At 45.0% G+C, this 27,970-nt stretch overlaps 1 protein-coding gene across 3 annotated transcripts in view; it reads left to right on the top strand.

The window, feature by feature from the left end:
• The window catches only part of mob2a (MOB kinase activator 2a), a 64,747-nt gene that overhangs the window by 17,629 nt on the left and 19,148 nt on the right, over positions 1–27,970 (top strand). The window contains exon 1 of one of the 3 annotated variants that reach the window (XM_041938519.1): positions 8,997–9,151. The exons of 1 other annotated variant lie outside the window; for it this stretch is intronic. In XM_041938519.1, coding sequence (XP_041794453.1) covers positions 9,114–9,151 — 38 coding nt within the window. In that variant the 5' untranslated portion in view covers positions 8,997–9,113. Of the gene's footprint in view, positions 1–8,996; positions 9,152–12,149; positions 12,430–27,970 lie in introns of those variants that run through there. One more of the 3 variants, XM_041938518.1, reaches the window with a different exon arrangement.

Here is a 27,970-nt window from a genome sequence, read left to right as displayed (position 1 = left end):
TCAGCTTCTCAAATATGAGGATTTTTTGTATTGTTGGCTTGTGAAATGTAAATGGGAAAATGACCAATGTTCAAAAAAGAAGTAAAGGTCTGGAGTTCAGCGTGAAAATACAGGAAAATGTGTTCTTTTGGCAATATGTAAACTATAGATAACACCAGCCCCAGCCCAGTGTATATTTTCTGCCATTTCAGGATGAAAATGTGATGTTTCACTGACAAACTCTTAAAGGAGTATTCCAGCAATTTAGTACTCTACATCCATGATTTATTTTTTTAATCAGTCAAAAGTTGTTTTCAGCTGGTTTATGTGCATGTGTATGTTTGTCCCTGAGTAAAAACATGGTCAAAATTGAAGCTGCAATAGTAAAATCCAAATTTTTTGTCCCCAGTAAGCATCAAGCTCTAAAAACACTGGATCCCACATTTCCCATAATGCATCTTTCACTGGACTTCCCCTGCCTGATAAATGCCCATGTCTGACTGTTATAAATTGCCAGAAGTGCCAAAGCCCAAGCCAAGCCAAGAGAGGTGGAATGCCCCTTTTTAATCAACAGTTTCCTTCTAACACATTCAATACAGAGACATTGTGACCTTCCTGACTCGACTTCAGAAGCCAGGATTTGACAAGAGCGACAGATAGAAATGGGGAACGTCTATCTATAGCTCTGCGTGAGGCGTCTATATGTGAACACACTCTGGTGGGCTGGATATCCGCTCTGTAAGCCGCCTCTGTCCTCAGCCGTTGGATGATGTGTCAGTTTGCACGTTTGTTTCGTGCGCGTGTGAGTGAGCGAGAATGAGAGAGTGAGAGACATTCCCCACATCCGTTTCCTCTCATAGAGGAACAGTAGGTCAGGGGTTTCGGCCCGCTCTGGTGAGTTCATGTGTTGCTCAGGGCTCAGGGGAGGGGAGGGGGCAGAAATGCAGTGTAGGCAGATGGGACGTTTCTCATAATCACAGGAACACAGCAACCTCGTGAGGTGGTGGTCATGTTAAGGAAATTTTAGCCTTGTTGAGTTAGGTTTGGTGCAGTCTGATGCTTCCTGAATGAAGGAAGGTCATGGTCTCAGTTTTGATGTCTGTCTTTTTGTGGCCTCTGTCCTGCTTTTTCACGTCGAACCTCACATTATTACAGTTATCTGTGCTCCGGCTGCATGTTTGCTTGTTTGGCCTGGGCGTGTGTCCTCATGCACACCTGTATCCGTGCCTCTGTTTGCATACGGCCTCATGTTTGGCTCGTGTATGTTATCCCTTTATCTCTCTCTCTCTGTCCCGCCCTGTACTGTAACATGCTCTCCTTTCCTCCTCATTGTTCTGCCTCCCCGCCAGGCCAGGGAGTCTGGAGCAGGAGCTCGCAGGAAGTCTTCGTCACTCGTTTTTGCGCTTAGGTGGAAAGCAAACAGTGAGATGCACAAACACAGGAAGTGCTGCTTTCCTCATGCAGGCTCCAGCTGGGCGTCTGTCGCTCTGCTCGCATTATCAGAAATCGGCAACGTGAGTGCCGTCTCCGCCCGCACGTGTCTTTCTCGGCCTCTCTGTCTCCTCCGTCTCGCTAAGTCGACGTGTCCCCTCCACTGTCGGCAATTACCGTTTTTTTTTATTATTTTGTTTTTGTTCATTTGAAAGTGTAGTGAGGTGGTTTCCGGGAAATTGTTGTGATATCATGCCATTAGATTAAAAAATATCAGGACATGTACAAAACGTCTCCAAAGCTGCTGATGACAATTTAAGGTGGATTTTTCCTTTACTTTTTTCTTATGCTGTCTATCCCGCAAGCTTTAATAACACACATAAATTCTTCATTGTGCTTCTTCTTTGCTCGGAGCAGCTGAACTTGCTACTTCCTCTTGCCTTATATTGCTGTGAGACCTTCACTGAAGCTGGTATATTACAGTTATCTAAGTGAAGTGCATCTCTAACAGCTGAAAGGTGAGCAGCTGTGGTCCAAGGTGGTTAGAGGTCACTGGTGTCTTCACAGGCTGCGCAGTGACTGGAAAATGTACACTTCCACACACACACTCCACTGCACATACCTGCTGTTACATAACTGCTGGCAGCTGTGCAGTGCACACTTCGGAAAGTGTATGTTTGTGTGTGTATGCATGGATGTCAGGAACTGTTTCGAGTGTGGTGATTGGCTACCTGGCTAAGGCCTGTTCTAGCATTAGCTCAGAGCTGCTGTGGCATGCTCTGTGTGCTCAATTCAGGCTTTCTGTGGCATATTCACACAACCACGGGTCTGGAGATTTGAATACATTAAAAGGAGCGTCAGTGCATATTTTCCTGTCTTCTGGATTTGGATCTAAGTCATTCACAGCCTGCTGCTGTCAGCTCACAGCTCTGTTTGGTAATGCGGATCAGGGTGGGTCTCCTTAACACTGCTGTACAGATAGTTGAGAAGCTCATCTAAAAGGTGTTGTGTGTTTTTTTTTCTGCATCTGTCATTTGGGGATTTGACTGCAGAAAGCTCTGTTTTACGATGTTTTGGTCCTAGCTATTGAATTTTTGATAAGATTATTGACTTTCGTCTTTCTCTATCCTCAAGGTCATTTGCTGATTTTTTTGTAAAAGTGTCAAAAGTCTGTGTATTTATAGAAAAATCCTCTGAAAATGAATGAAGAAACACAAAAACTACTTCTTTGAAAAATAATAAAACTAATTAAACTACTAGATTCATGACACCAAATCTATTAATACACCTCAACTCTGTGAACCTCTGCTGGAGATTTGAAATTATTTAGACACAACTTTCACAATGAGTAAAGTTGTGATTGGATCCCAGGAAGGATAGCCTCTGTTTTAATGAGGCTTATGGGGATGATAATAACTGAAATGAACATTATTGAAGTGTCCTTGAATTAAATGTCCTGATGTGTTTAGGAACCTTGTGGCAGACAGTGAAAGAGGAAAGCATTATAACAAGGAACTGTGTTTCTTCTCCCTCCTTCTCAGTCTCTCTGTGGCTAGTAATCACGTGGCTGTCCGACCCTCAGCACTGCTTTGCTCTAATGACATTTAGGTGCTCCTTAGCTGTTCTGGTTTGACCAGCTTGCCAGGATATGTTTTTCTCTTTCATCTGTCTGGGCTGTTGATACTACAGCCACAGCTCAGTCCACTTTATCTGAAATGTGTGCAGTTATTTGTGTGTCGCACCTCTCAAAACTCAACCAACAATACAAGCTTGACTTCAGGAAGAACTGATGGGTTGCCGTGAACAGAATTTGGATGTGGTGGCTTTTTACCACAAGGGGGCAGCACATGTCCACCTCACATAACCGCCCAGTAGGCAGGGGTGTGTTACTGGCCAAAAAATGCTTACATGTCAGCAGGTATCTTTTTTTGGTCAATCATATTAATTTAGGCAAGTCACATGAGTTCACTATTTTTCAAGGGTGAGGGTGGTGCGTGCGTGCGTGTGCGCATTTGTGTTGTCGGAGAAGGCAAAAGGAAAAAACATGAGGCATAAAGAGGAATGTAGATAAAAGTAGAAAGAGTTTGGAGGAAGAAAAAGAGAAAGAATTAAGAGAGAGGAAAGAGAGAGAGAGAGAGAGAGAGAGAGATCCAATGAGCATGAAATCCGATCTTGTTGCATAATCATGGCTTGCTGGCCTTCCCAGTGTGCACCGGGCTCTGTCGGCTCTTTCCAGCCCAGTATCACATGACCGTATCAAGCGGCTGCAGTATTAAACCAGCAATACCAGTCCACCACCAGCCAGAGGCTGACACAAAGATCAATAGTTCTGTTCTTCTCTGTGCAGAGGCACAATCTTTTATTTATTTTTCTTTTGAGGATTTTTTTACACTTTCAAGTGAAGGTTAAAGGATAATTTTTTTTTTTTTTTTTTTTTTACCAAAAACCCAGGTCTGAATATTTGGATATTCAAATCATGATTTATTGGTGGTTGCACGCTGCAGTCATGCAATGCCACTGACACACTGATGGTTTATGTCTTTATCCCCTTCTCTCATCTGAAGTTTTTAAGGTTTTCCACCAATGTGAAACCGCAAACCGGGATTTATTTTTCTTCCCTGCATGTATGCTTCGAGGAAAAAGCCCAGATGCTTTTAAGTATGTTCTTAAAATCTTGCATTTTCTCCACAAAGGATCCTTTTGGTGATCAGAGAGCCAACAACTCGCCCTAGTGGTTTTGTTACCACCACAGGCCTTACTTCTCCTTGTCTCTGTCTATTCATTACATGCCCTCAATGTCTTTCACATACCAGCCGCAGAGCTGTGGAGATGAGGTCTGGCTATGTGAGAGTACATGCCAGCAATAGCAGATGTCACTGTGGCATCAGCGCCGCTTTCCTTCTCCTTCCTTCCCCTGTCTTTGTCTTTCTTCTTTTTTTGATCTTCTATCCTCACCTCCTCCCTTCCTGCACTGGTGCAAAGCCTTTATTCACATGCCAGCAATACCAGACTGCATACCAGGCAACAGCACATCAGTGACTGCCTACACCTCTTCCTGCAGGTTCTCTGCCCTGCCTGCCTCCTCTCTCTCATCACTGCTCCTCAGCCATCAGCACAACTCACTTAGCACAGCAGCCCCCAGAGGAAGAATGAGAGAGTGAAGATGCTAGTCTGTTCTTTCCGTATGAGCGGTGTATTATTTCTGGTGAACAGTAGGTGGCAACATTGTCCCGCCATCCTTGGCAGTTCCCTATATCGGTGCTTCACCTGTCAACTCATAGATCGACTTATCATTTCAGCTCTAAAAGACATGACCTCCGTGTCTTCCATGATGACAACCACCATCATGTCCTCATAACTAAGTTGTTCTTTTTCTTTTGCAAGTTAGATGGTTTTCCAAAGCTGGTGCTGAACTTCACATTCTTAAAATGCCTGAGCAGTGATCAGTGCATGGGTAGGATTGCATCTCATTTCCTGGAATTTGAATTGAAAGCAAGGCAGTCTAGATACAGTGAGATAATACTAATTTGGTGCACAGCCCAGAAATATCCAGACATAACATTTGCCTTTGTGGGCATCCAGGAGACATTTGAGAAAATGTCAACATCACTGTCATTTAGCACATTATTTCAAACTTAGCTCTCATGACCGTCTACATACTGAAACCAGTATCATACTGTGTTATTGGACACTACCTCAGCTTTGTAGTGATGATGTGGTAGAGCAACAGAAGCCTATAGGGTGACTGAACCCATTGAGGTATCTATAAAAGATGAGTTATATTGGTGTCCCCTGAATATAGGCCAGGCTGTATGTGGGTTGTGTACAGACACACACACAGACAGACTGACTGACTCCTGGCGTCGCCCAGCCTGGTCATATATATATAGGCTCTTTCATACTGCTCCCCTTGGCCTGGCCCTAGCACACATATACCTCTAACTGTGCTCAGTGTGTGTTTGTTTGCGTGCTGAAACATATATTTGTGTGAGTGAGAGAAACAGTAGGTTCTTAGTACTTGGCAGCAAGACCCTGTGTGCATTCAATTGCGTAATACACACATGGTTTCGTAAGATTCATCTTTTTTGGCGTTACAGCAAGTGTGTGTGTGTGTTTGAGAGTGTGTGTGCTTTCTGTCACTAACACCTCTATGCTGGGGAACTTGGCGCATGCAGTGATACGGTCTCTCTAAAGCCGTCCTCTCATGCATGCACTCAAGTTGCTGGAGCCACAGTAGAGTGTATTTGTGTGTGTCTGTGTGTGTGTATGCGCATGTGTCCATTGCTGTGTGTTTGTGCACTGCGGTCCAGCATTTGACTCTGTGCAATGTATTCCTGGAAAGCCTGTGTAGGAGTGAAGGGGCCAGGGCTGTTCCACGGCTGCACCGCAGCCAGCAATGTTTTCTAGAGGCTTCCCTGTCACTGGGTATGAGGCAGTGAACAGGGTGTATGAGTATTTTATTTTATCCTGGATATCAACACCCGCAGAGAAAATACACATCCTCCTCCTGAGACAAAAAAGAGAAGGTGTCATGCATTGGCGGGCATTTTTAATGCCATTAGTATGCATGGCCACGCACTTCGAAGTTCACATCATTCTTGCACAACATGCACCAGGAAGAGGAATGCAGGGAGGGAGCCCGATGGACAGAGGGGGAGAGGAGAAAGAGGGGAGGAAAAGGGGTTCGTGATGCGACAGAGGGATGCTTGAATAGAAGCAAGAAAGCTCAAATTAGCTTAATGAAGGGGCTGCAAAATGAGCAATAAAATCAAGAGGCAGTTAAGGTGCAGGCGATGAATAAGTGCAGAAAGGAGGAATGGATTGAGACTGAATAAAAGGAGGAAGAGGAGGAGGGTTGTTTTGAACGACATCAATAAAGCTCAGGCTAATTGTGCCTCTGTGGTCTGCAGCGCTCACCCTCTTTTCCTTCCACCATCCTCCCTTTTTCCACTGTTCTCAGCCTCATACCCTCCAGAATCTTCTCACCCTCTGTTAACCCTCTTCCTCCCGTAGTTTTCTTCCTCCTCCTCCTGCCTCCCATCCTCCTCCTCTTCCTCTTCTCACTCCAGTGGCTGTTGTGTAACTCTGCAGTGACTGACTGAGCAGCAGCAGCAGCAACGTTGGTGCGATTGATCAGCATTTCTGGCACCAGGCTGCTCTTACTGTAATAAACGAGCTCAGAGCCATTTAAACCAACCCAGAGTGCTTTTGTGGGAGTAGAGGAATCACACGCACACGCACACACACGCACACACGCACACACGCACACACGCACACACACACACAAGGGATGTACTGATACCAGTACTTTTTTTTGTTGAAGTACTTATCTTTGGGTACTTGCTGATAATGAGTACTGATGTACCTTATAATACATTGTAAGTTCTAACATGCTCAGCAGACACACACACACACACACACACACACACTCTCTCTCTCTCTGTCTCGTTCTGTACTGCATTCCCATGATGTAATGCTGAATAACCCTGAATGCTCTCAATTTTACAGTTTGCCTGGATTCATCATTTTGTACCTCTGCCTGCTTTGATCCCTCAAGACCTACAAAAGTTAATAAGACATTTTATTTTATTATGAGAGATTTCTTCTTGTGTGTGCACATGGTGCTCAGGATTCTTTGAACTGAATGTATGCTCTTAGATCAGCTGGATTTGTCCTTTATTTAATCTCTGTTGTTATAGTGATGGAGATGATTTACAGTTTTGAAGCTTTCAGTGGAAAATAGTTAATTTATTACTTCATTCATTCAGTTTTTTGTCTTTAAAACACTTCCAGATAGCTTCATAAAAGTACTAAAAACTTATTTTTTTGGTTGTCTGGACAAGTTCAAGATACTAAAACAATTCAGATGTAGCCATAAACATCACCCCTGGATTTGAAATCCAGTCTGGGACCCTTGTTGCATCCCCCCTTCTTCTCAGTGCTTCCTCAGTTGGCTGTAAGAAAAGCACATCTGCTCTTTCCATTTTTTCACTCTTTGTGGTCTGGCCTCTGTTCAACATATCCCCACTCTCCCTTTCTCCCCATCCATCCATCTTTTCTCCATTTTTCTATTACCATACAAATCCAGACTTGACAAAACAAGGGCTTGTGACCCACCTCAGCTGTATGCAGTGTACACACATCCAGCAGGGGAAACGGGCTCGCTTCCCCGAGGGCATGCATACACGAGGCTAGCTGAAGGGAGGCAGCTGGGTGCGGCGATAAAGATCACACTTTATCATTGTAAAGCCATACCAGTGTCGCCCCTGCGCCTGCTCAAAGTCACTTTGAGTTATCCTACAGGTCATTTCCTCCATTTTAACATTCCTGCTGCTAATTTCATTGTCAGTTCTCACAGTGTTTACCAGAGAGGATGCTGAAAATGCTGCATAGCACGGATGTTACTCACTAGCCAGCCTGTGATTATGGTCCATTGTTGCTGGTCACTTGGTTGTTGTCCTCACAGCAGCACCTGGTGAGAGGTCAGGAGTTCATTGGTGCAGCATCGGCAGATTGAGTGAGGCGGACCTCCAGTTTTATCATCATTACAAGGCAAACGACCACCTGCACAATAAGGGTGATCAGCAAAAGTATAACATCCAGACAGTCATCATTTCTTTCCTTATTAAGACACATCCTGTTATAATCTACGCTGATTTAATCCAGTGATATGTGCTAATGATTTATCAGCGCGGTCTCCTCCTGGAGTTAAACATGTTTACCAGCTACCTGTGTCATGAAATGTAAAGTGAGCATGTGTGTGTGTGTTCGTTAGGAAGACACACACAAACACTTGGAAGGACTGCTTTGGATTTAAATGGCATTAATGGCTCCTCAGCCCTATTCTTAGCCTCAAATCTGTCTCACCCTCCAGGCGTTGACAAGAGCTGTGCTGGGGTGGTGGAGTCTGGTTTGTGTTCAGCATATGGAGGAACATAAATGTGTGTGTATGTGTGTGTGTGTGTGTGTAAAGCGCCTCATATAGGAAACGCTACTGAAACACGAGAACCTCCTCAGGACCGTGAATGAGGAGAAGGAAGCTGGCTCGCATCGATAACCATTTTTTTTCAGAAAGGGATCTCCGGTTTGTGAATGCCTTTTCAACGCTTCTTTTTCGTATTCAAGCGTCGCTTTTAGTCGGGTTTTATGTCGCCGAACCGAGCCGGAGGAAAGGATGTAGATGTGGACACATCGACAGAAAAGCTTCAAGTTTCATCTGGGTGTTTTTTTTTGAAAGGGGGGAGTAAAAACGCGCTGGTTTGCGTCAGCGAGGTTGTGGACACAAAGCCTCCACCAGACTCCGTGTTAATATCGCTACCTTTTCTTTCACTCCCTGCCAGCGCGCATCGCTCCGGACCGCACGCATGTCACCGATACGAGCTCTTTTCGAAACGCCTGCAGTCTGAAGACTCGTTAACCCTGCCCCACGGAAACTAAACCGAGAGGGGGGGACCGGAGGAGGAGGAGGAGAGGGTGGTCTGGGAAGAAAACGGTAGAAAGATAAAGAGAAAGGTGTTGGGAGGAGTGAGAGGAGACTGCAAGGAGCAACTCCGTATTGTTCCGCGTTTGTTTGCTCCGCAGCCGTCCAGACACACACACACACACACACACACACACACGGTGGCGGTTGTTTCTTTCGGGTGCGACAACAAGCTGAAACACCGTCAATTCTGGATTTCTTTATCCGCTTCCTGTCGTCCAGGATGAGGTTTAAAAGGAACGGCTCCTATACGCTAAATAGGTAAGAGGCTGCTGTAATGTACGCAGCGCTAACTTAGTAATGTGTTATCCGTATGGCGGGGAGGAGGGGGCGCAGCATGTTTTGTTAAATGCTGAGCTCATGAAATCACTTCACTTTCTCTGTGATATTTCCGTGGAGGCTCACTCACAGTGGTGCTCGTGCTGACTTTGTAGTGTGTTTATTGCACTTTATGGCTTTTCTTTAACATCCTGCAGCAAGTCTTCAATAAAGCTGAAGGAGAGTTAAGTTTTTCTTGCAATATCAAACACGTACGAGCTGCAATGGCACCACTGGTGGTGAGTTCTTATTGTGATTGGTGTTAAGGTCTGACAGCTGCATTTGATGTAAAATCACTGTGAAAACTTACAGCTAGCTGTGATGTATAATTACAAGACATACACTGATTGATGCATGTAGAGTGGCTAATCAGACGTTTATAATGTCAGCTCCTTTCAAGGGTCCCCTGATTTCACCAGTGTGGCGCCCACGTGTTGTTCACTCGGTGAGGCTGGATCAGGAGAAACCTGTCTGTCTCGCTTTAAGGGGAGGGGGCTCTCTTTTGTCTCCTCACTTGTATTTCAGAAAAGAGCAAAATGATCTCTCCCCTTCTCCTCCTTTCTTTCTCTCTCCTTCCCCTCCACAGACATACCCCCTCTCGCCGCCCCCATCACCTAGCAACTTTGTGTGTAGCAGTGTGAGCGATATGCACTATGTGCATCTCCCCCTAACCCACTTTCTCATGACTTGATTGCAACAGGCTCTATTCATATCCTGCCTTTTCTAAACCCGGTCACGAGTCGGGTCTTTCCCCTGCCCAGCAGTTCAGCCTCTCTCTCCCTCTCATTGTGTTATCTCTCCAAGTCACAAGTTTATAAGAAAAAATCTTTCTTTGTCTCTCCGCCATCCGCCGACCCAGTCACACAGCCTTTCTTGAATTCACCCAGAGCGGATGTCTCGCTTGTATTGTTTGTCTGGATTTTAATGATAAGAACATTTTGAGGAAGCACATACACACGAGCACACAAACGAGACCCACAAGAACCTGTTCATATTGTTGAAAGTGACAGTTCAGTTAATGTCAGTTTCACTTCTTACACTTTTCCTCTGGCACTCCTTTTCCTCTTTGCCTTGTAATGAGGCATCTGGCCTTCCGCTGTACTTGACACACACAAAACCCACATCCTGACTTTTAGGCACTGAAACACAAAGGGAGCTAATGAGTGCCAAACACCCACTTTCATCACACGGCTGAAAAATGTGAGAACGAAGTTATCGCCGTTATCCCCCCCCTCGCCTTTCTGTTTTCACTTAGGAAGTGTGTGCAAGAGAAGTGTGGTTGTTGCTGTCCCCCTCTACCATCATTGTGTGAGTGATGGTGTCACGTGTGTCTGCGCTCTGTTGCAAGTGTGCATTCACGTCTGTGTGTGCAGGTGAGAGGGATGAGGTAATTAAAGAGTGAAAGAGGAGGCCTGTTAGCTGCATCTCCTGGTGACAGGCCTTCAGGGAGGAGGTGGTGTTGGAGGAGGAGGAGGAGGGAGGGAGGGAGGGAGGGAGGAATGACGTCATGGGATGTGAAAATGCTTCGCCTGGCTGCTGCAGTCCGTCTTTGTCATCTTTTATCACCAAGAGAACAGGAGCAGAAAGAAGTGGCAGAGGGAGGACGCTCTGTGTTGTCCTGTGGTGGGGTCTGAAGTTTGTGTGCAGCAGGGTGAGGTGGAGACATCTACCAGCTCTGGCTACTGTTAAATCCATCTCACTGCTCAGGAGCTCTTTGATAAGTCAGTGACAGAATAAGAGCAGAACCGTCCCCCCGTGGTTGCTACATAACTGCCGTCTTCTGAAGGTGACTGTCGCCTCTGTCGTCTCTCCGTCGACTCCAGCAGGCTGCAGTCATTTGTTTTCTCTGAACAGAGCGGCCTGTTTGACATTGAGAGTCAGCATTCAGCAGCGCCGGCTGCCTTCGCCGTGGTCGGTTAGTCCTGCGCTCGGCGCCTGTCGAGTCCGGCGCAGCCTTCGACTACAGCATCACGCACACACCTCTACCTGACCACTGCAGTCCACGCGCATGTTTCTGTCTGCGCATTTTGATGTGTGAGGAAAGGAAGTGAATAGCAGAGGGCAAATGATAGTGATTGCTTTTATCGGACGATGCAGGGGGATAGAGAAAGGGATGTAATGAGGCCCGTGATTCACTCTGTGTCCTTCACCTTATTTGCCCACACCATAACAACAGTACTCTGCAGTGATTGGCTCACTTCCTGGAGGCTTGTCTCCACGCTAGCCCCTCCCATTCTGTACTGCTGCATCATTTGTGTGAATGAAGAGCCACGGTTACTGTATACGTGCGCGAAACAGTGTACTTCCCCTGCTGCATGTTCATTCGTTTGTTTCTCCACAGTGTTGATTTAAGAGTTGACAATTAGCCGTCTGCTGTTGTACCTTAGTCATATATCGCTTCATGTGCAGAAGCATGCAGAGGCTGTCAGGCGTGCTGCACTGATTAACTTCCCAGCGAGGTTTGACAGAATTTGACTTCGACTAGGAGGAGGAGTAGCAAAGGGAGCGTGTGTTTGGTCTGTGTGAGTGATGGGTGACGACGGGATGTGCAGCTCTTGTTTAGGATGTATACAGATTGCTGAGATTTCTGCCTCCCATGGATTGTCTCCCCCATGTCTCTTTCTGTCTGTGCACCTCGCTCTCTCTTCCTCCCCTGCAGTCCATCCACCCTGTGCTGCCCAGCAGTCAGCAGTTTGTTTATGGGACTCTGTTTGCCAAGCTAATCTTCCCGCCTTTCAAGTGGGAGCCAGCAAGTGACTGAGGGAGGGGGAGAGGGAGAGAGAGAGAGAGAGAGGGAGAGTGAGGGAGGAAGAGTGTGAAAGTGAGGCAGGCAGTTGCAGTAGTTGGAAAGGGGAGAGAAAGGGAAACATGCTCGGAGAAGTGTGTCTGATTTGGTGAATGTTTTTTTTTGTTTTGTTTTGTTTTGTTTTGTTTTGAAACTGCATTTCTTCATGTCCGGCTGATTCCCTGAACGGCGTGCGTGCATCCGTCCGTCCTGCGTCACCTGCGTTAAAGTCAGAGGCCGTTTCAGTAGCTGCATGATTACACAAGGTGCTATGCTGGAGCTGCCGCACCTGTAGCCAGTTTGCAAGAGAGGAGCGGAGACGGGGAGGTGAAAGGCCGGAAGGAAGGGTGCTGTGGGTCGGAGCCTCGTCACCCCAGCTCTGCTTCACCGCCGACTGGATGGGGGTTCTGGTGTGCTGCGACTGCTTCTTCTATCGGTAGTTAACCAAGTCCCTATAACTCTCCTTCCTCTTTGTGACCTATCATTGCTCTCTACTGTTGGTATTGATTGTTGTTGTTGACAACATCCTTCAATTTAAATTTTCAGACCTTCATTAACTTCTCCATCTGACCCCTGCCCCCCCCTCCCATTCACACTCTCTGTTATGCTGCTGCGGTTTTGTAGGAGACATTTGAGGACAGTGCTGCTGTAGCAGCCAGAGATTCTGCTGTAGTCAGACACGGCGTAGTCTTGACTTGTGGGAGGGGAGGAGGAGGGAGGGAGTTGAGGACAGAGGGACAGCAGTGGCACATAGCCATTTCCTATAGCTGGCTGAAGGGGAGGAGTGTTAGACATTGCTGGTTACTGGGTTTGTTAAGAAGTAAGTTAGAATGAAATGGCACAAGGCCAGAAGTCAGCTAGTCAGTCAGGCTTGCCTAACTTTCCCTCTCATCCTCCCGTGTGCCCCTTTGGCTCTGCAGTGCTGTTTGTTTGGACACCGTGTTCCTTTACAAGGGGGCAGGGATGCATTTTTTTCCTTTTTTTTTTTTTCAGTTTTTGTTGTTTGCAGAGCATTGACTTAACAGACTTTGCTCTTTTTTTTTTTGCCTGAATTTGCTTTCTGTTTGGTTCCGTACCGATAGACCTGGAACAGCGATCATGTGTTAGAGAGATCTATGCCATTAATTTTAAAATGGGACCGACTTGCTGGCGCTCGTATAGCTGGTTATTGTGCTTGAGAGAACGGGTAGATGATTTAGGTTAGGCTCTCTGGCAGTTGAAGCAGAAAGGATCTGGTTCCCCTCTCTTGTGGTTGTGGGGTTAGCCAGCCTGAGCCTGTCTTAACTGCTGTATAAAGTCTAAATATAACTTTCTGGTTCTCTGAGGAGCGTTTTGATGGCGAGGGTAAAATTGTAGCTTTAACACAGACGCACACAGCACAGCTGGATCAGATTAGGCCTCGCTGTGATTCAGAACTTTGTTTACACTTCGCCGCTACTCTTAGCATGAATAACAGCCTGCCGTTTATGTGTGTATGTGTCATGTATCTGTGAGGCTGCACATGTGTTATATACTGTAGGTCTTGGTTAAATACACACAGAAGCCTTGTCAAGGAGTACTTATGTTCTTCTCTCCCCCAGTCATGATCAAGGCAGGGGTGGGACCTGGATAGCACACTGATGTCTCATGGGCTCATTAAGCCAAAATGGGCTGTCACATCTATTTTTAGCATTTCCTCTCCCTTGGCGTCTCCATCAGCCAATCAGGCGGCCTGGCGGTGATGTTATATGGCTTGATTGATGTGTGTTTTTCGAGGCACACCCATCCAACCAGGTCCTCGTTGACCTCGGCCTGGGCCTGCCCTCCGTCCGCGGGGCTCCGGTGTTTCGGCTTTCAACAGTAGCATTGTGTTGGAGTAGAAACTGCCTGCCAGTCTGCCATTGGACAGAGTCAACTCTTATGTTGATCTTCCTGTTTTAGAATGGAGTGATTGAACAGTCTCCCATCATATGACATAAAGTGAAATAATTTGTAAACACACCACATATCAATTTTTTTAACATCTATTTGAAGGAATGGTTTGACATTTTTGCCATTTCGCTTTCTTGCCGAGAGTTAGGTGAAAAGATCGATACCGCTCTCAAGACTGTGTTGAATTTGCGGGTGGTGTCAGCAGCCAGTTAGCTTAGCTTAGCATAAAGACTGAACGGCTCACAGATAAATGATGCATTATTTGTGTCTCATTTGTTTCACACGTACAAAACACAAAATGTGTAAATGACACATTGTGGTTTTACGGGGTGGTTGGGCGCCAGATTATTTCTGTTTTTGCTAAATATGTTAAACCAACTAAATATAATACGTTAATTCGTAAACTGTAGAGATGCTGGTAGGTGGAATGTGTTACCTTCAGGCAGAGTGAGGCTAGCTCTTTTCCCATGTTTCCAGCTGCTGACTTTAACTGATCACACATATGAACTCACTCTTTCTCTCTCACACACACATAGGGCTGCATCTGACAATCAATGTTATCGTACATTAATCTGTTCATCACTTTCTTGATTAATTGAATAGTTGTTCAGTCTATAAAATGTCAGAAAATGGCGAAGAACGTGTTTTGCCAAAAACCAAGATGACGTCCTCAAATGTCTGATTTTGTTCACAACCCAAACATATTCAGTTTACTGCCATAGAAGAGTAAAAAAACCAGAAAATCTTTACATTTAAGAAGCTGGAATCAGATAATTTTTTTTTCCTTAAAAAGTTACTCAAACCAATTTATCAATTATTGAAATCGTTCACAATTAATTTAATAATTACCAGCTGTTTGATTAATCATCACAGCTCTGCACACACACACAAACACACGCACACTCACTGGATCAGTTTTCCAGGGCCTCCTGACAGTTTTGAGGCTTCAACTGCCACAGTTGGAGTTGAATCCTGGGTCAAGTTCTCATTCGAATGTAGTCAGTTTTGTGCCTCTTCCTGTTTCTCTCCCTATGATAATGTCAAAGGTTTAAGTTGTGGTTATCATTTATCCATACACAATAGCAGCATGAAGCAGAACATTTTCCCTTTCATGAGGTCTAGTGTTTCTGTATCCCTATGAGGTATTGTTGTTGACATGGTGCTGGAAAGCAGGCACATTCAGACCCGGAGGCTCCATCACATGACAAAAACTTGTGTGTGTGTGTGTGTTTGCTCTCAGCGGATCAGTTGGGAGATTTTATAATGTGTGCTGTGTGGAACAATACTTCTGAGTGTGTCATCATACTGTGCGTGTTGTATTAGCTGAGCGGGCCATACTGTTTTCCATGTGTCTCTCATTAGGCTATCTTTGGCAGGCTTCCACAGAGCTGAGACGGGCAGCTCAACAAGGACACCATTCTCCACCAACAAACCCCACACTCCTTCCCCTTCAACCCAACAGGCTCCCTCCTCGTGGGCTGCCTGTCACTCAGACGGGGCTGAACTGAATCGAGCTCAGAGGTGCTCCAATATTTGAGGGAGGCTTAGTCAAAGGTTTGAACTGCTGTAGCTACGATTAGTGCATTGAAAAAAGATCTGTTTGCCTGGATAGCATTATTTCCTGTGGCTGTTGCACTCTGTATAGTCGAGCTGCTCTGTCATTGTGGCTGCAGAAAAGCGCTGAGACTAAACTAAACAGCAACTTAGACTTTGATTTTTTTAAATGAAGGTTTGATGGTCTGTTGAAAATCTGTTTCTAGGAAAGACCTCTTGGAGGATTATTGATCTACTAAATTTTGATTCTTTGTAACCCAGCTTGTGTTAAGCATACACTACTTCACCCAAACGCCACCTAAACAAGTGGGGAGTCCAAAATCAACCTGCTGGATTCAGTGGTGCTTGCTGAACCCACATAGTAGACACTCCCTGTTACTTATCATCAAGCTAATGTCAGCACTGGTCAGAAAAACTCTAAAACTTAGTAAGGTTTAGATTTAACCTGATCTGTTTTGGATCTTTAGATTTCCTCCCCTAGTCCCCAAGAATTTCTTCTGATATCATGCCCTCAGAAATACAATCCGCCTTTCCCTCAGTTTTCTGAGCTTTCCAGCTCTTTTTCTGCAGATAATCTTAATGGGTAACAGATAAACTGTGCCTGTGGTGTCTGAGTTTACTTGTTACTGTAAGGACATGTGTTACATTAGACTCTTATGGAGGGATGTAGGCTGGTTGGTGCAGTTAAAAGAAGTCCGTCAGTCTTGACTTGACTGACCTCTATTTTCACCTGCCCTCCAGTCACTGCAGAGGGCAGACCTCACACACAGGGCCAGTTGCATAACACAGACACTGTGTTTGTGTGTGTGTTTTCAGGAGCAGCCTAGTCCTGCTGGCTCAGGAGAAGGAGAAAGAGATGGCCTTGCACTAACCTCACCTCTGCATTTAGATCCACCCAGTCAGCATACACACACACTCTTGCACATGCTTAAATCAAAAAGGTACTAGGCCTTCTTACAGCTCATTTCTAACTGAAACTAAGTCAGAAAAGGGAAGTCAAGCATGCCGGTAACACACAACATGTTTAAAACACTGTATCATTGCTGATCACATGAATGTTAGGTGTCACGTAACAGAGTAAAAGTTACATGGTGCACGTGCACGTGCGCATGTGTGTGGCAGCAGGTGCCCTGTAGGCATGGAAAAACTCATTACAATTGCTCGGTGGCCGAATTGGCAAGTGGATAATGGCTTCATTGTGTTTGGCTCAGTTTGCAGGTTGTTCAGGTGGCAGGAAAAGGGTTAGACAGAATTCACTACCAAAACAACGGGCCTGGAGGCTTTCTATGGGCTGTAAAGGTGGCAGGGAAAGCAGTGGTCGCAGTTGTTGCCGCAGCAGCAGCAGCCTATGGCTTCTCTGTGCTGCCTCTGGGAACAAGAGGCCCATTTGAAGGGAGACAGGAAGTGCCTGGGCGCCTCACTTCCTGTTTATTGAGTTTGTCCCAGGCGAGAGTGAGAGGGAGGGGCGGTCTGGTGCAGCCTAATTGAACGGAGAAGGTGGTGGTGGCGAGTAGATGAGCCTTCCTTATTCGCTCTCCATCTTAAACTAAAACATAGACTCTCTCACACACACTTGCCTGCGTAGCTGTATAATTGCCTCTGTGCTGCAGTGCCTTTGGCAGCTGTGCCCCCTCATTTGTTTCAATTATCTAGCATCTGACATGGAGCTGTTACCAAGGATAGACCGGAAGACAAGAAAAAGAAGACAAGCAAAGTTTTAAGTGGCCTCCAGAAATGCAACTTTATTATGCACAGACTGTCATACTTCACACCTTAATAGAACAGCTGGGTCTCACCTACGTCATGTTCAGATATCTTGAGTCACACACACACATTAAACACCCTCCCTGTGAGACTTTATTTAATGAGAGAGTAGCTATAGCTATGGCGAAGAGGCTGCTCTGGACCGAGCAGGGAGGCCGCAGAGTGCTGACTCCAGCATGTTCTGAGGTGACGTTCGCAACATTGTGTTCACTTACAGATCTAGGAGGCTGCAGGCCAAACAAGGACTAACCTTAAATACCCTTTCGTATCACTATAGCGCCTCTGATTTCTGCCAGCGTGTTATTGGCTTTAGTTGCAGTATTTTTTTATTCCCCCGCTTTCGTGCTGCAGACAGATGTGCACACTGCACTAACAACCCTCCCATCCCCCCTCGAGGAGAGATGATGTCACTGCGTAAGCTCATCTTTCCAGGTGGGAGCCAGTCACTCCTAACCAATCAGAGGCTTGTTTACACCTGAATCTCCAGCGAAGAGACAGACACACACAAAACCACATTCAACTTCATAGTGTTAAGAGACGCTGATCTCATCTGCTCATAAAAGGATCAGATTATATTGTTCTCACCGCAGCTCATCCGTTACCGTAGCATGTGATTCATCTGTGGAGGGCGGAGGAGAATGTGAACATCAGCACTCGTCAGCAGGCTGACGTTGTGCGGCGGCGCTGAAGGGGCACACACATCCTTTCTCGCGCTGCTCCAAGGACATCTATTGATTTGACCCCTCTTGTGTCTCCTTTCTATCCATCTCTTTTTTATTTTCCCATTTTGACTGTGGTGGCAGCTGCCTCTGCCCACTTCCTTCCCTCACTCTTTGATGCACCATCTGTGGTCGACAGGCATGCTTTTTGTCTGGTAGCATATGTGTTGATGAGGATGTTTTTTTTTTTAAATAAAGGGGGGGGTCAATCTGTATGTAGAAATATAAGGATTGTTTGCCTTGTGTGGTTGTTTGTGTGACTCCATTGGATCCTGCACACATGTGTTTGTGCGTCTTCCCTCTCAGCAGACTTGACAGAGGACATGCTCTGATATTTCCTCCATGCCAGTCTCTGACAAAGGGCAAGGCTCCGCTGTGGTTTCACTGTCATCCCAGCAATGCCCTCAACGTGAAAAACATGCGTGGCTTTGTCCAGGAATTTCCGTAACATTTTCTGCCTTTTCTTTTTGTCTCCAAGCTTCCCCTCCCCGTCCCCAGCACGCCCCTTCCTCTCCTCTGATGTCGTCGCGACAGACACAAGTGATTGAACAACACCGCTCTGCCTTTAGCCTCTGCCAAACACGTACACACTGCCTGTTTTTCCTCCTGATTAACCCAGAGAGACTGATACTTACTGACATCCCTACATGATCTGCTGTCATAGCTTATTACTGGGAAACAAGTCTTTGGGTGGAACACCTCGTCTGTCTAAAAAAAAGAAAAAAAGTTCATCTCAGCCCACAGCCTGTGTGTGTTGTGTCAGTGCTCCGCGTTATGGGACTTGCTGTGGGCTAACCATCACTGCCTCTTGTTGTTGAGCTGCTGTTGTCTGGTGGCGTTGTTGTTGTTTTTAAGGGTGGATGTCCTTGAGAGGCGGCGCTGGTGGTGAAATCATGTCTGTCCTTCCAAACATCTTCCTTGGAGAAATCAGACTTCCTCTCTGGGCAGGAGAGGAGTTGCTTAATGGCGCACACACACTCACATTAACATAGGTACTCTGAACACCTCTAAGCCGATTAGAGGTTGAAATGCCCGCAGAGGCGCTCTCGCCAGAACTTCCTACAGGGAGCACTGACTCGCTCATTTTTTCCATCAGCTTGGCTTTTGGTTTGGTAATCTGTTGGCCGCCTTCAGTCTCATGCTTCTCTTCACCTCTTTGCTCAATCCCGGGTGTGACCACTTCCTGCCTACGCCTTCATCCACTCCCAGTGTTAATCAACCTCACACAATGGGCCAGAGTTTCCTCTGCTGTCAGATGGTGGCGAGATCTCGTCTAGTCATCAGCGGAATGTGAATTTGCTTTTTTTTCTTTTTACTTTCCTTTTAGTCCTATTAGAGCCTGACCGATATTGGATTTTTTGGGGGTGATACCGATATTAGGGAGTTGATATATGATTATCCTATAGCTTTATAGCCTATTTTTCATTCTAAATAGCTTAATCTTCACTCATGTTGCTGAAGAAGTTTGCTTGCTGTACTCATTCCTGAATCATCACTATTTGAAGAGAACAAACTGGTGATGTTTGAATTGGGCAAAAGATGATATACAGGAGATTGAATGCACCACTATTAATGTGTGCGTGTGCGTGTGTGGAGGCACTGAATGTACTCTTCTCTGGAAATGTCCTTGTTCCCTCTGTTTGACCGTGCAGTTGTTGTGATAAGCAGAGCAGCAGTATGGAGTCAGATCAGTCTCAGTATTAATAAATGCACAAATGTGTTTCAGGATTCATACATAAATGACCCTCCACATAAATATTTTTCATTGCACACAAAAATAGTGATCACTGGATAAAATAAATCCACATATAAAATGATGAAGTCACAAATGTATTTCTGATGCACACACAGATCTTTCTTGTTGAAAATAAATGCAGTAGAAATCCACAAATATAGATTTAAATGGATTTGCAGTTTTCATTAAAAACATATTTGGATGTTGTGACATTTATACATAAACTTATTTAACCTGCATTTGCAAACTTCTCTGCATTTGTATGTGGGTCATTGAGACATGACATGGCTCAATTCATGAATGTGTTTTTTTCAGCAGGGAATTATCTGTAGCCAGTCAGATGTCTTCTTCTGCTTGAGCCAATCATGTGAGCATACATTTGAGGGTATCATCAGATGCGTCTGTTATAAATATGATATAAATGATGTGGACCTGCCGTTTTTCTTTTTTAAATTTTCTTTTTTTTTTATTTGAAACTGCACAAATTTCCTCTGTATATGCCAAAAATGATATTTTCCACGAAAAGGAATTTTTGTTATTTGTATAGTATATTATTATATAGTGGATATGGTGTCAAAAACATTACACTACATATAGGAATAATTGAAAAAACTGATTTAAGATAAAAGAGTAAAATACATAAAGGGTACTTTTTATTGGATATATTAGGAAAAATTGGTCCCTTTTATATACAGCAGACTGTAGCAGGCATTAAAAAAAGCATTGATCTGTACAGCTTGCTTTCTACTCATCAATAGCTCAACAAGTTTAGTCTGAGTCACTTTGCTCTGTGTTCTCATGGTTAAAAAAACAAACAGGACATTTGCTGGAGTGAAATAACAAGTCAAACATGAGAGTTGCTGTTTGTTCACATGCCAGACAGTCTGACGGAGTTGTTCTGTCTGCTGATGCAGGAAATTGAGACCTTTCCCCTGGGAAACAGCTCCCCCAAACCTCCTTCCATCTCTCCTCTCTCTCTGTTATTGTTTGTGGCTCACGGGCCGAGAGCATTCAGACTCTCTGCACAAGTTATGTAATATACCTAGAAACAGACCGTGTGTGTTAAGAACTGGACTAATGTGATTTGACTTGTGCTCTTTAGGCAGCGTGTTGATCTTATCAGCTGGTTTTCTAATCTTCAGCGTCTCTGCTGACGTGACTTCTTCTTTGATTTGAAGCTGTTGAAGCTCGCCCGTCTTTATGTAATAAAGATTTTAACATTTTTCACGTAGTTGCCTCATTTCATTGGCCACGCTCTGTTTGAGTCAGACAGTGATGTGTGGAGTCAGTCGCCGAAGCAGAGATGAACTATGTCTGCTTGACATCGATCAGTCTCTCCCCACGGTGGTGCAGTTTGGTGAATGAGGCCATCAGCGATAATAACTCAACTGAAGGGACATTCTGTACATTTAAGTGCGCGTAAGTCTATTCTGGGAAGAGCTATAGACATGTATCCACATTCTCAAGAAACCAAATAGGAAATCTGTGACTAAATGCCCTCACTTAGGAGTTAATGAGCTGGATCAGGGCAAGCATGCACAGCCTTGGAGCAGAAAACAGAAAGCCACCCAAACTGTGTGCATGAACCCCACACCCTCCTCTTTATGTCTGCATCATTTGGTTTTAAGACTCACCAACAGTTCCCACAGTTCTGCCTTTGTGTGCTTTGGTTCTGTCCCATCTCCTCAAGAGCCCCAAGGACACTTTGTGGCTTAACAGTGCTGTCACCTATTTTGTTGTAGTGTTTAGTTAGATGACTTTTTCTTTAAGCAGTTTTTTTTTTTTGGCTTTTGTGTCATCTAGTCTCTACTCTGTTTTCCTCTTTGTTGCTTTAACTGAGGGCTTCTTCCCCTTGGACAGGCCTGGAAATCCATGCTGCCATTGCTCTCTGGTTTTGTTTTGTTTTTTTAACATTTATTTTTTTCTTCTCCAAACCCTGAAAAGAAAGCTCTGTTCGCTTGCAAGTACCATGGCCTACCCTACATACACACACACACACACACACACACACACACGTCCTGTGCAAACATGGGCGCTACCCCAATCCCTTTTCCCGCCACCTCCTCTTCGCTTCCTCCATCTATCCCTGTATTCCATGACGGTCTTTCTCCTCTATCCAGCCCCGTCCACCTTATTCTCTACTCTCACAAACGCACACACTCACACACAGACTTCCTCCTGTGCTCCTGAGCAAACTGTAGCATATGTCTGACCACAGCTCTCCTTGCACCTCTTCTCTTACGTCACCAACTTCCTGCCCCCAGACCTCACCTCTAGTCCCACTGAATAATTGCTCCACTGTTGCTCCATGTGTATTTTCATTTTTCACACTTTGCCTTCCCTTACGTTCTTCATGTTACTCAACCACACCAGTAGTGGAAAGTAGCTCATTAAGTTTTACCGTCTTCAAAGGATGCTGCCGTCTGTAGTGGCAGCATGGGGCTGGTCCGGTCTGAAGTGTCTCTCTCTCTCTCACACTCACACACACACACTCATAATAAAACCAGGAATGGAAAAGTTGAATGGAAAACTCAGTCTAGCTGTGAGGTTGTGTAAGTTTCACTGAGAGACCTTTTCCAAGGGCGGGTACTGTTTATGATGATGTAGCCCTCTCTCAGCTTTCATCTTTCTCTAATGCAAAAAAAAAGAGCTTTGATTACCTCTAAACTCTTTTCCAGAGTCAGGTTGCGGCTCCATACGTTTCAAAAGGTTTTGATGTCACTTGCCTGATGTGGAAACTGTGCACAACTACATTTTGTGCCAGCAGGTGGCAGTGTTGCTCTCACACCATTCTGAGTGTGTGTGTGTGTGTGTGTGTGTGTGTGTGTGTGTGTGTGTGTGTGTGTGTGTGTGTGTGTGTGTGTGTGTAACAAGGAATGTTCCTCTCTCAAAAGCCAAGCCACCCTGTGCACTGTTGTGTTACATCGGAGCTGTAATCTGTAGGTAATGTTTTGGTTTGCTTCAGAAATGTTCAGAATTTTATCTGCAGTTTGGAGATCAGCAAGTTTAGAGTGAGTGTGTGTGTGCTTGTCCTAGCCTCAGTGCCAAGGTTATCATAGTCTTCTCAGAAAAAGCCACATTCTTTTCCTTTTTGGAGATTTGTTGGAGTTCTGGGAAGATGTGTAGCCTTGGGGAACTTTTTCTGTTTCCTCTTGCAATGCACAAGACGTAACAAAGCAGAGTGCCAGTGGATTCAGTATATTTCCTGTCAAAATAGGAAGCTAAAAAGTAACATGTCATGGATATTGAATGGCGTTTATAGCAGCCAATAGTGCAAAACTCTGCTTGAAACTTTGAGAAAGCATTTCATTACACGCAAAATGAGTGTAAGCTGAGTGCAGGATGAGTCAGCAGCCTTTAAAAAATATTTTTCCAGGAAATAATAAACTACAATTCCATTAAGACTATAATGAAAAGCCAGAAGAGCCACTATATTCGCCATGTTGTGGGATTTTTTTTCTCCAATTTGGTTTCAGAAGTCAAGAATGAACTCTGAACTACAGTTTCTAAGATGTACTCACATCATTTTGAACCCCCTTACTTCCTCAGTGATCCCTCTCTCCTCTGATATAAGGTATAAGTTATTAAAACAGCACAGTACACCCACTTCCCCACACTGTCTCTGTGCCTCAGTCCCTTTTGTCATGTGATCAATCTCATGAAATGATGCCGTTAGCAGGATAGAAAGCGTCATTACCATTTCCCTTTTACCTGCAGGCTTGAGGACAAAGTCACATTCTGTCTGTGCTTTGAACACCTGCGACGCAGCACCATTTCCCAGGTTATTCCTCAGGTCAGCTTCCTCACCTGTGTGTGCTCCGTCTCGACCGCTGGTTTCGTAACCTTGCCGTCTGTGCCAGTGCGATGACCGTTGTAATCTTTGCTGACCTTGCCCCTGAGCCTCGAGGCTCACAGGTGTGTGCGCGTGTGCACGCTCTTACACTTGACAGACAAGCGTTTGGTGCCCAGGTGGCGAATTATGGGATGGATAGAGGCTCTCCCCCTCCAAGGAATGTAGGGAGGAGGAGTGCAGCGGGCGGCCAGGGCATGCTGTGACAGCCTCCCACACTGAGCCAAACTCTTTCACTCCTCTCATCCAAACTTCTATAATGACTCTCGTTCACTCTTCTTTTTCTGCTCAGTTTTTCACTTCCCTGCTCCTCCGTTGCCCTCTCTTCACCCCTCTCTCTTAGCTCCTTACTCCCTCTTTCTCATTTCCTTCCCCCTCATCCATTGCCTTCTCCCATTTCATCTCTCGCTCCTCTTCATATTCCATTCTGGCCCATTCCTGCTGATATGATAGCGGCTAATCTAAGCAGTATCCATGGAGATGGTGATTTATAAACGTCTGGACATGAGTCTGGTATTTCTCATCTCCTGTCTTCCAGCTCGCCAAAGCCCTCTCTTCCTTCAGTCATAAACCAGTCGGAACATGGCCTCCTGTCTTTCAAACATACTTGGCTACTCTCCTCTACTTCGCAAACTTCCCTTTTGAACTCACTCCAGCACTAGAACATATGCAGAAACATTTCAACGTTTCAGCATTCAAACTAACCTGTCTTCTAATGTGGTTATGATAGCAGTGGTAATTAGGCATCGAATATTTTTCCTTTGTGCCGTTGCTGTTGTTAAATGGAGCATGTAGTTGAATGGTAATATGTTTGCTCATGAAGTGTACACGTCTATCTCCCAAACAAGAAAAGCCAAGTTAAAAAACTGACAGCTGAGCCTCTTAGATCTCCTGCTCTTGACCTCCTTTAGCTCAGTCTTCTTGTGGCTCGTCTCTCCTTTGTTTAGCCGGGCTGTGTGTGCAGAGAGCAGTGGCATGTCTTTGCATGCAGCCCTTCCCCTACAGGAATGCAGAGCAAAGGAGAGATGAAGCCAGGGAGGAAAAGAGCACACATGCAAGGAGAGAAAGAGGACCTCAAGACCTGAAAGGTGGAAAGGGGAGAATGGGTCAAAGACATACTGATGGGGAAGAACTGGTAAATATAATGTCTACAACACCATGTATTGCCTTTCAACAAAGATATGATAGCAGTGATTATAGCATTGGTGCTTAATGCAGTGTGGAAGACAGGAATACCTTGTTTGAAGCTACCTATTCTGGCCCAGGTTTGTCTGCACATGCACAGGCATGGGCACAGGCACACATACTCTGTATTTCATGTAGCACACACAGTCCAGTTTGTAGAATGGGAGGGTGAAGAGATGAAGCTGCTTCTGCCATCAAGATTAGCTGATTTGCCTTTTCAAGGATCAGTTCTTTAATTTTTTTTCAAAAGAGCTGTGGCTGCAGATCCAGCACTCTTTTGTCTGATTGAGGAGGTTGGTTTTGCTGGGAGGGTCGCTGGGTTCAGCATGCAGAGTGTCTCCTGGCCCTGCTGACCTGCTGTCCGGGCCTATAGAAAACCCCCTGGCAGTAAAGACCTTCAGTCTGCACTGTTTTCACTGGCTAAGACCTTACCTAAACATACTGTACTACAACACCCCTGCACACCCAGAACTCATCGCCAAAAGTAGGTCTTACAGAGCAACTTGGAACTGCTCAGATTTTTATTTATTCATTTTGGTTTTAACGTGGTTGGGTGACTGACCTGTCCGTCATTTGGATCCCTGGTATGATAGGCTGGAGACTGGCTGTGGTAAGGCAAACTGAGCTGTTGCCAAGCCCCAAGGCGCATCTGCTGAGGTTCTGACTCATTTACTGCTGGCCTGGAATCAGTGTTTTCTTTGTCTCAAATAAGTGGAATGTCCGCTGACTTTCAGACCCAACCTGTTGGGTTGGCCATCCATCTCTCTCAGCAGTGAAGAGAGCTCTGCAGACCAGCACACTTTGTCCAAAATGTCGTGCTCATTTGGACTGCTATGTACTGTTTTATTATTTTATGCTGTGGTTTTAACAGTCCCGTGTCTCTTTCATATATCAGCAGAAAGTTAAAACTTGCAGCAGGTTTGTTCTAAAGGTTTTAACATACCAGTGTAGCATGTTTCTTTCAAGACCGCCTCCCAGCTGATGCGTTACAACGTCACCCCTGCAATGATTTGAATTACTTGCATTTTTGTCTTTATTGTCATTGTGCTATCTGTCGGTCTGATCAGTCATTGCTGAAGTTATTGCGCTTATTGTTATCTCTTCATTCATCAGAGTAAAGCTCAACACATCCATCAGTCACAAGGCCAGTGACGTCACAGTGTTTCCATAAAATGCCTTCATTTCATCTCCTCCCCTCTTTTTAATGAGTGACGTGTTTTGTAATTAAATCCGGGCCTTTAGTGTCTGTCTCCAGGGTGGTTGTCTTTTGATGAGGTTAGCATGCTTGAAGCAGCTTGTTATTACTGCTAAAAGTCAGGCAACAAGTTGTTCAGCCTTTGGACATGCATGGTGTTGTGTGTCATTCTAATCTGAAAATTGTTGTTTTCACGTACATCACAACTTCTTTTATATTTATAAAGATCCTTAATTCTCCCCAGATGTTCTTATGTAACCCTTAATGTTTTTAATGTAACCCCAAGTATGCATCTTCAACAAACAAATGAGGTTTTAACTGTTTTAACTCATTTTTATGCCACTCATCCATTACATCACGCATGCTTTCTTCCTGCTAAAGCCTCGGTATGCAGCCAGCGACAAGCTAAAATGACAAAAATTGCCCCCAACCCCCCAAATAACAATTGATTGATTCATCCAGTTGCCCAAGACTGCTTCATATCACCTGTTTTAAACACAGAAAATGCCACTTTGAGTTAAAAGCCACCTGCTCTTGAACTTTCATGCTTGATTCATTAAAGCACTTTGTGCGCAGTTACTCAGCAGTGAATATGGAGGCCAGGACCAGGACAAGCCCCAGTGATCTTGAATGGATGTCTTCTATTTTCAGTGACCGTACGGATCCAATAGTTAGAAGCAAATTAATGGAAAGTTCCCTGAGCACAGGATTTCCATTACAGCGACAAACTGCTCCTCTTGGGCGGTCACCATAGCACATGAGCACTTCATGTATCAACTGTAGCAACAGTTTTACACCGTAATATATCACAATGGTCTTTCTGTATGCTATATATGTTATAATATTGTGTATAAAATGCTAAATTACTAAGTTTTTGATACTAGTACCACCATTATATCTGAGTTTTGACACCAAAATATTTTTTAAGATACTTGCAGAATTATGCACGTTTTTCTCTCCAAACCCCCTTAAAGTTGAACTTCTCAAATAGTAATTGTTTTTGAAGTTCTTGAACGGCTGAAAAGAAACTTTCTGATCCAGAAATAAGTTAACAGGATTACACAGCTGACTATAAATTTAATGGTTGTTTGCAGTACAGTTTTCTCTACCCCTGTCAATTGTTGTAAAAAAAAAAAAAGACTCCTCAGCTCCAACTATATAACAGAACTACCCTCACCACAAACCCTTCTCACGCCTAGTTGCACGTTCCGGTATCCCCTCACCAGCTCAGTCACTCATTAAGCTGTTGACTTATTTGTGCAAACACACACATGCACACATACACACACACACCATATTCCTCCCCTCCCTCTCTTTGCACTGTTCTCTGTATTCTTAGGGGCCAGGCCAGGCAGGCTGATGCTATATTTAGCGCCAGGGGAAAAGTCAGTGCCTTGTTCTGGTCTCACTCCCTTCGACCCTGCTCCTCACCACTGCTACCACAGCGGGAACCACTCACTGGGCCCCCGGATCACCCGGCTTCCTTCAGATCGTTTGTTTGGATCACTTAGAGGCTTTTAAGCATAAACAGAGACCTCAGAGGCCTCAGAGAGGGTCTAGCAGTCCACAGTAAACATGCGTCACTGGCATCTCTGCAGGCAAACACCTTTACACACACATATGAGCACAGTCCTTGCATACAACACCATCACAACTTCTTTCATCTTCCTCACTCGGCTACTTGCACCCACCCACATGCATGTGCACATAACTCCACAGATCCCATAGATTAGTTTGTGCATGTCCATGCGGCAGCGGCCAGCTGGTCCAATGTTTCTCCCAGCGGCTCCACCATGCCCCCAGAACTTTTGTCTGAGCAGACTTGAAGGAAAAACAGACCTGTTGAAGAGAAGAGGAGACAATGAGAGGGAGAGGCACATAAAAACAAACCAAGAAAGGAAGGAGAAATGTGTGAAGGGAGCAATGCAGGAGAGAATAAGAGAGGACGTTTGTTGAGAGGCAGTAATTAAAGGGAAGAAGGGCGAGGGAATGATGGTTCCGTAACACGAGTTGTAATCTTCTCATAAGTCGCACTACTCCCAGTCTTCAGTGCTCATTTCCTCT

Source organism: Chelmon rostratus, chromosome 6 (genome assembly GCF_017976325.1).
Source record: "Chelmon rostratus isolate fCheRos1 chromosome 6, fCheRos1.pri, whole genome shotgun sequence".
NCBI classification, from domain to species: Eukaryota; Metazoa; Chordata; class Actinopteri; order Chaetodontiformes; family Chaetodontidae; genus Chelmon; species Chelmon rostratus.
The sequence above is the reverse complement of the archived record's forward strand: the minus strand, read 5'-3'. Positions and strand labels throughout refer to the sequence as shown.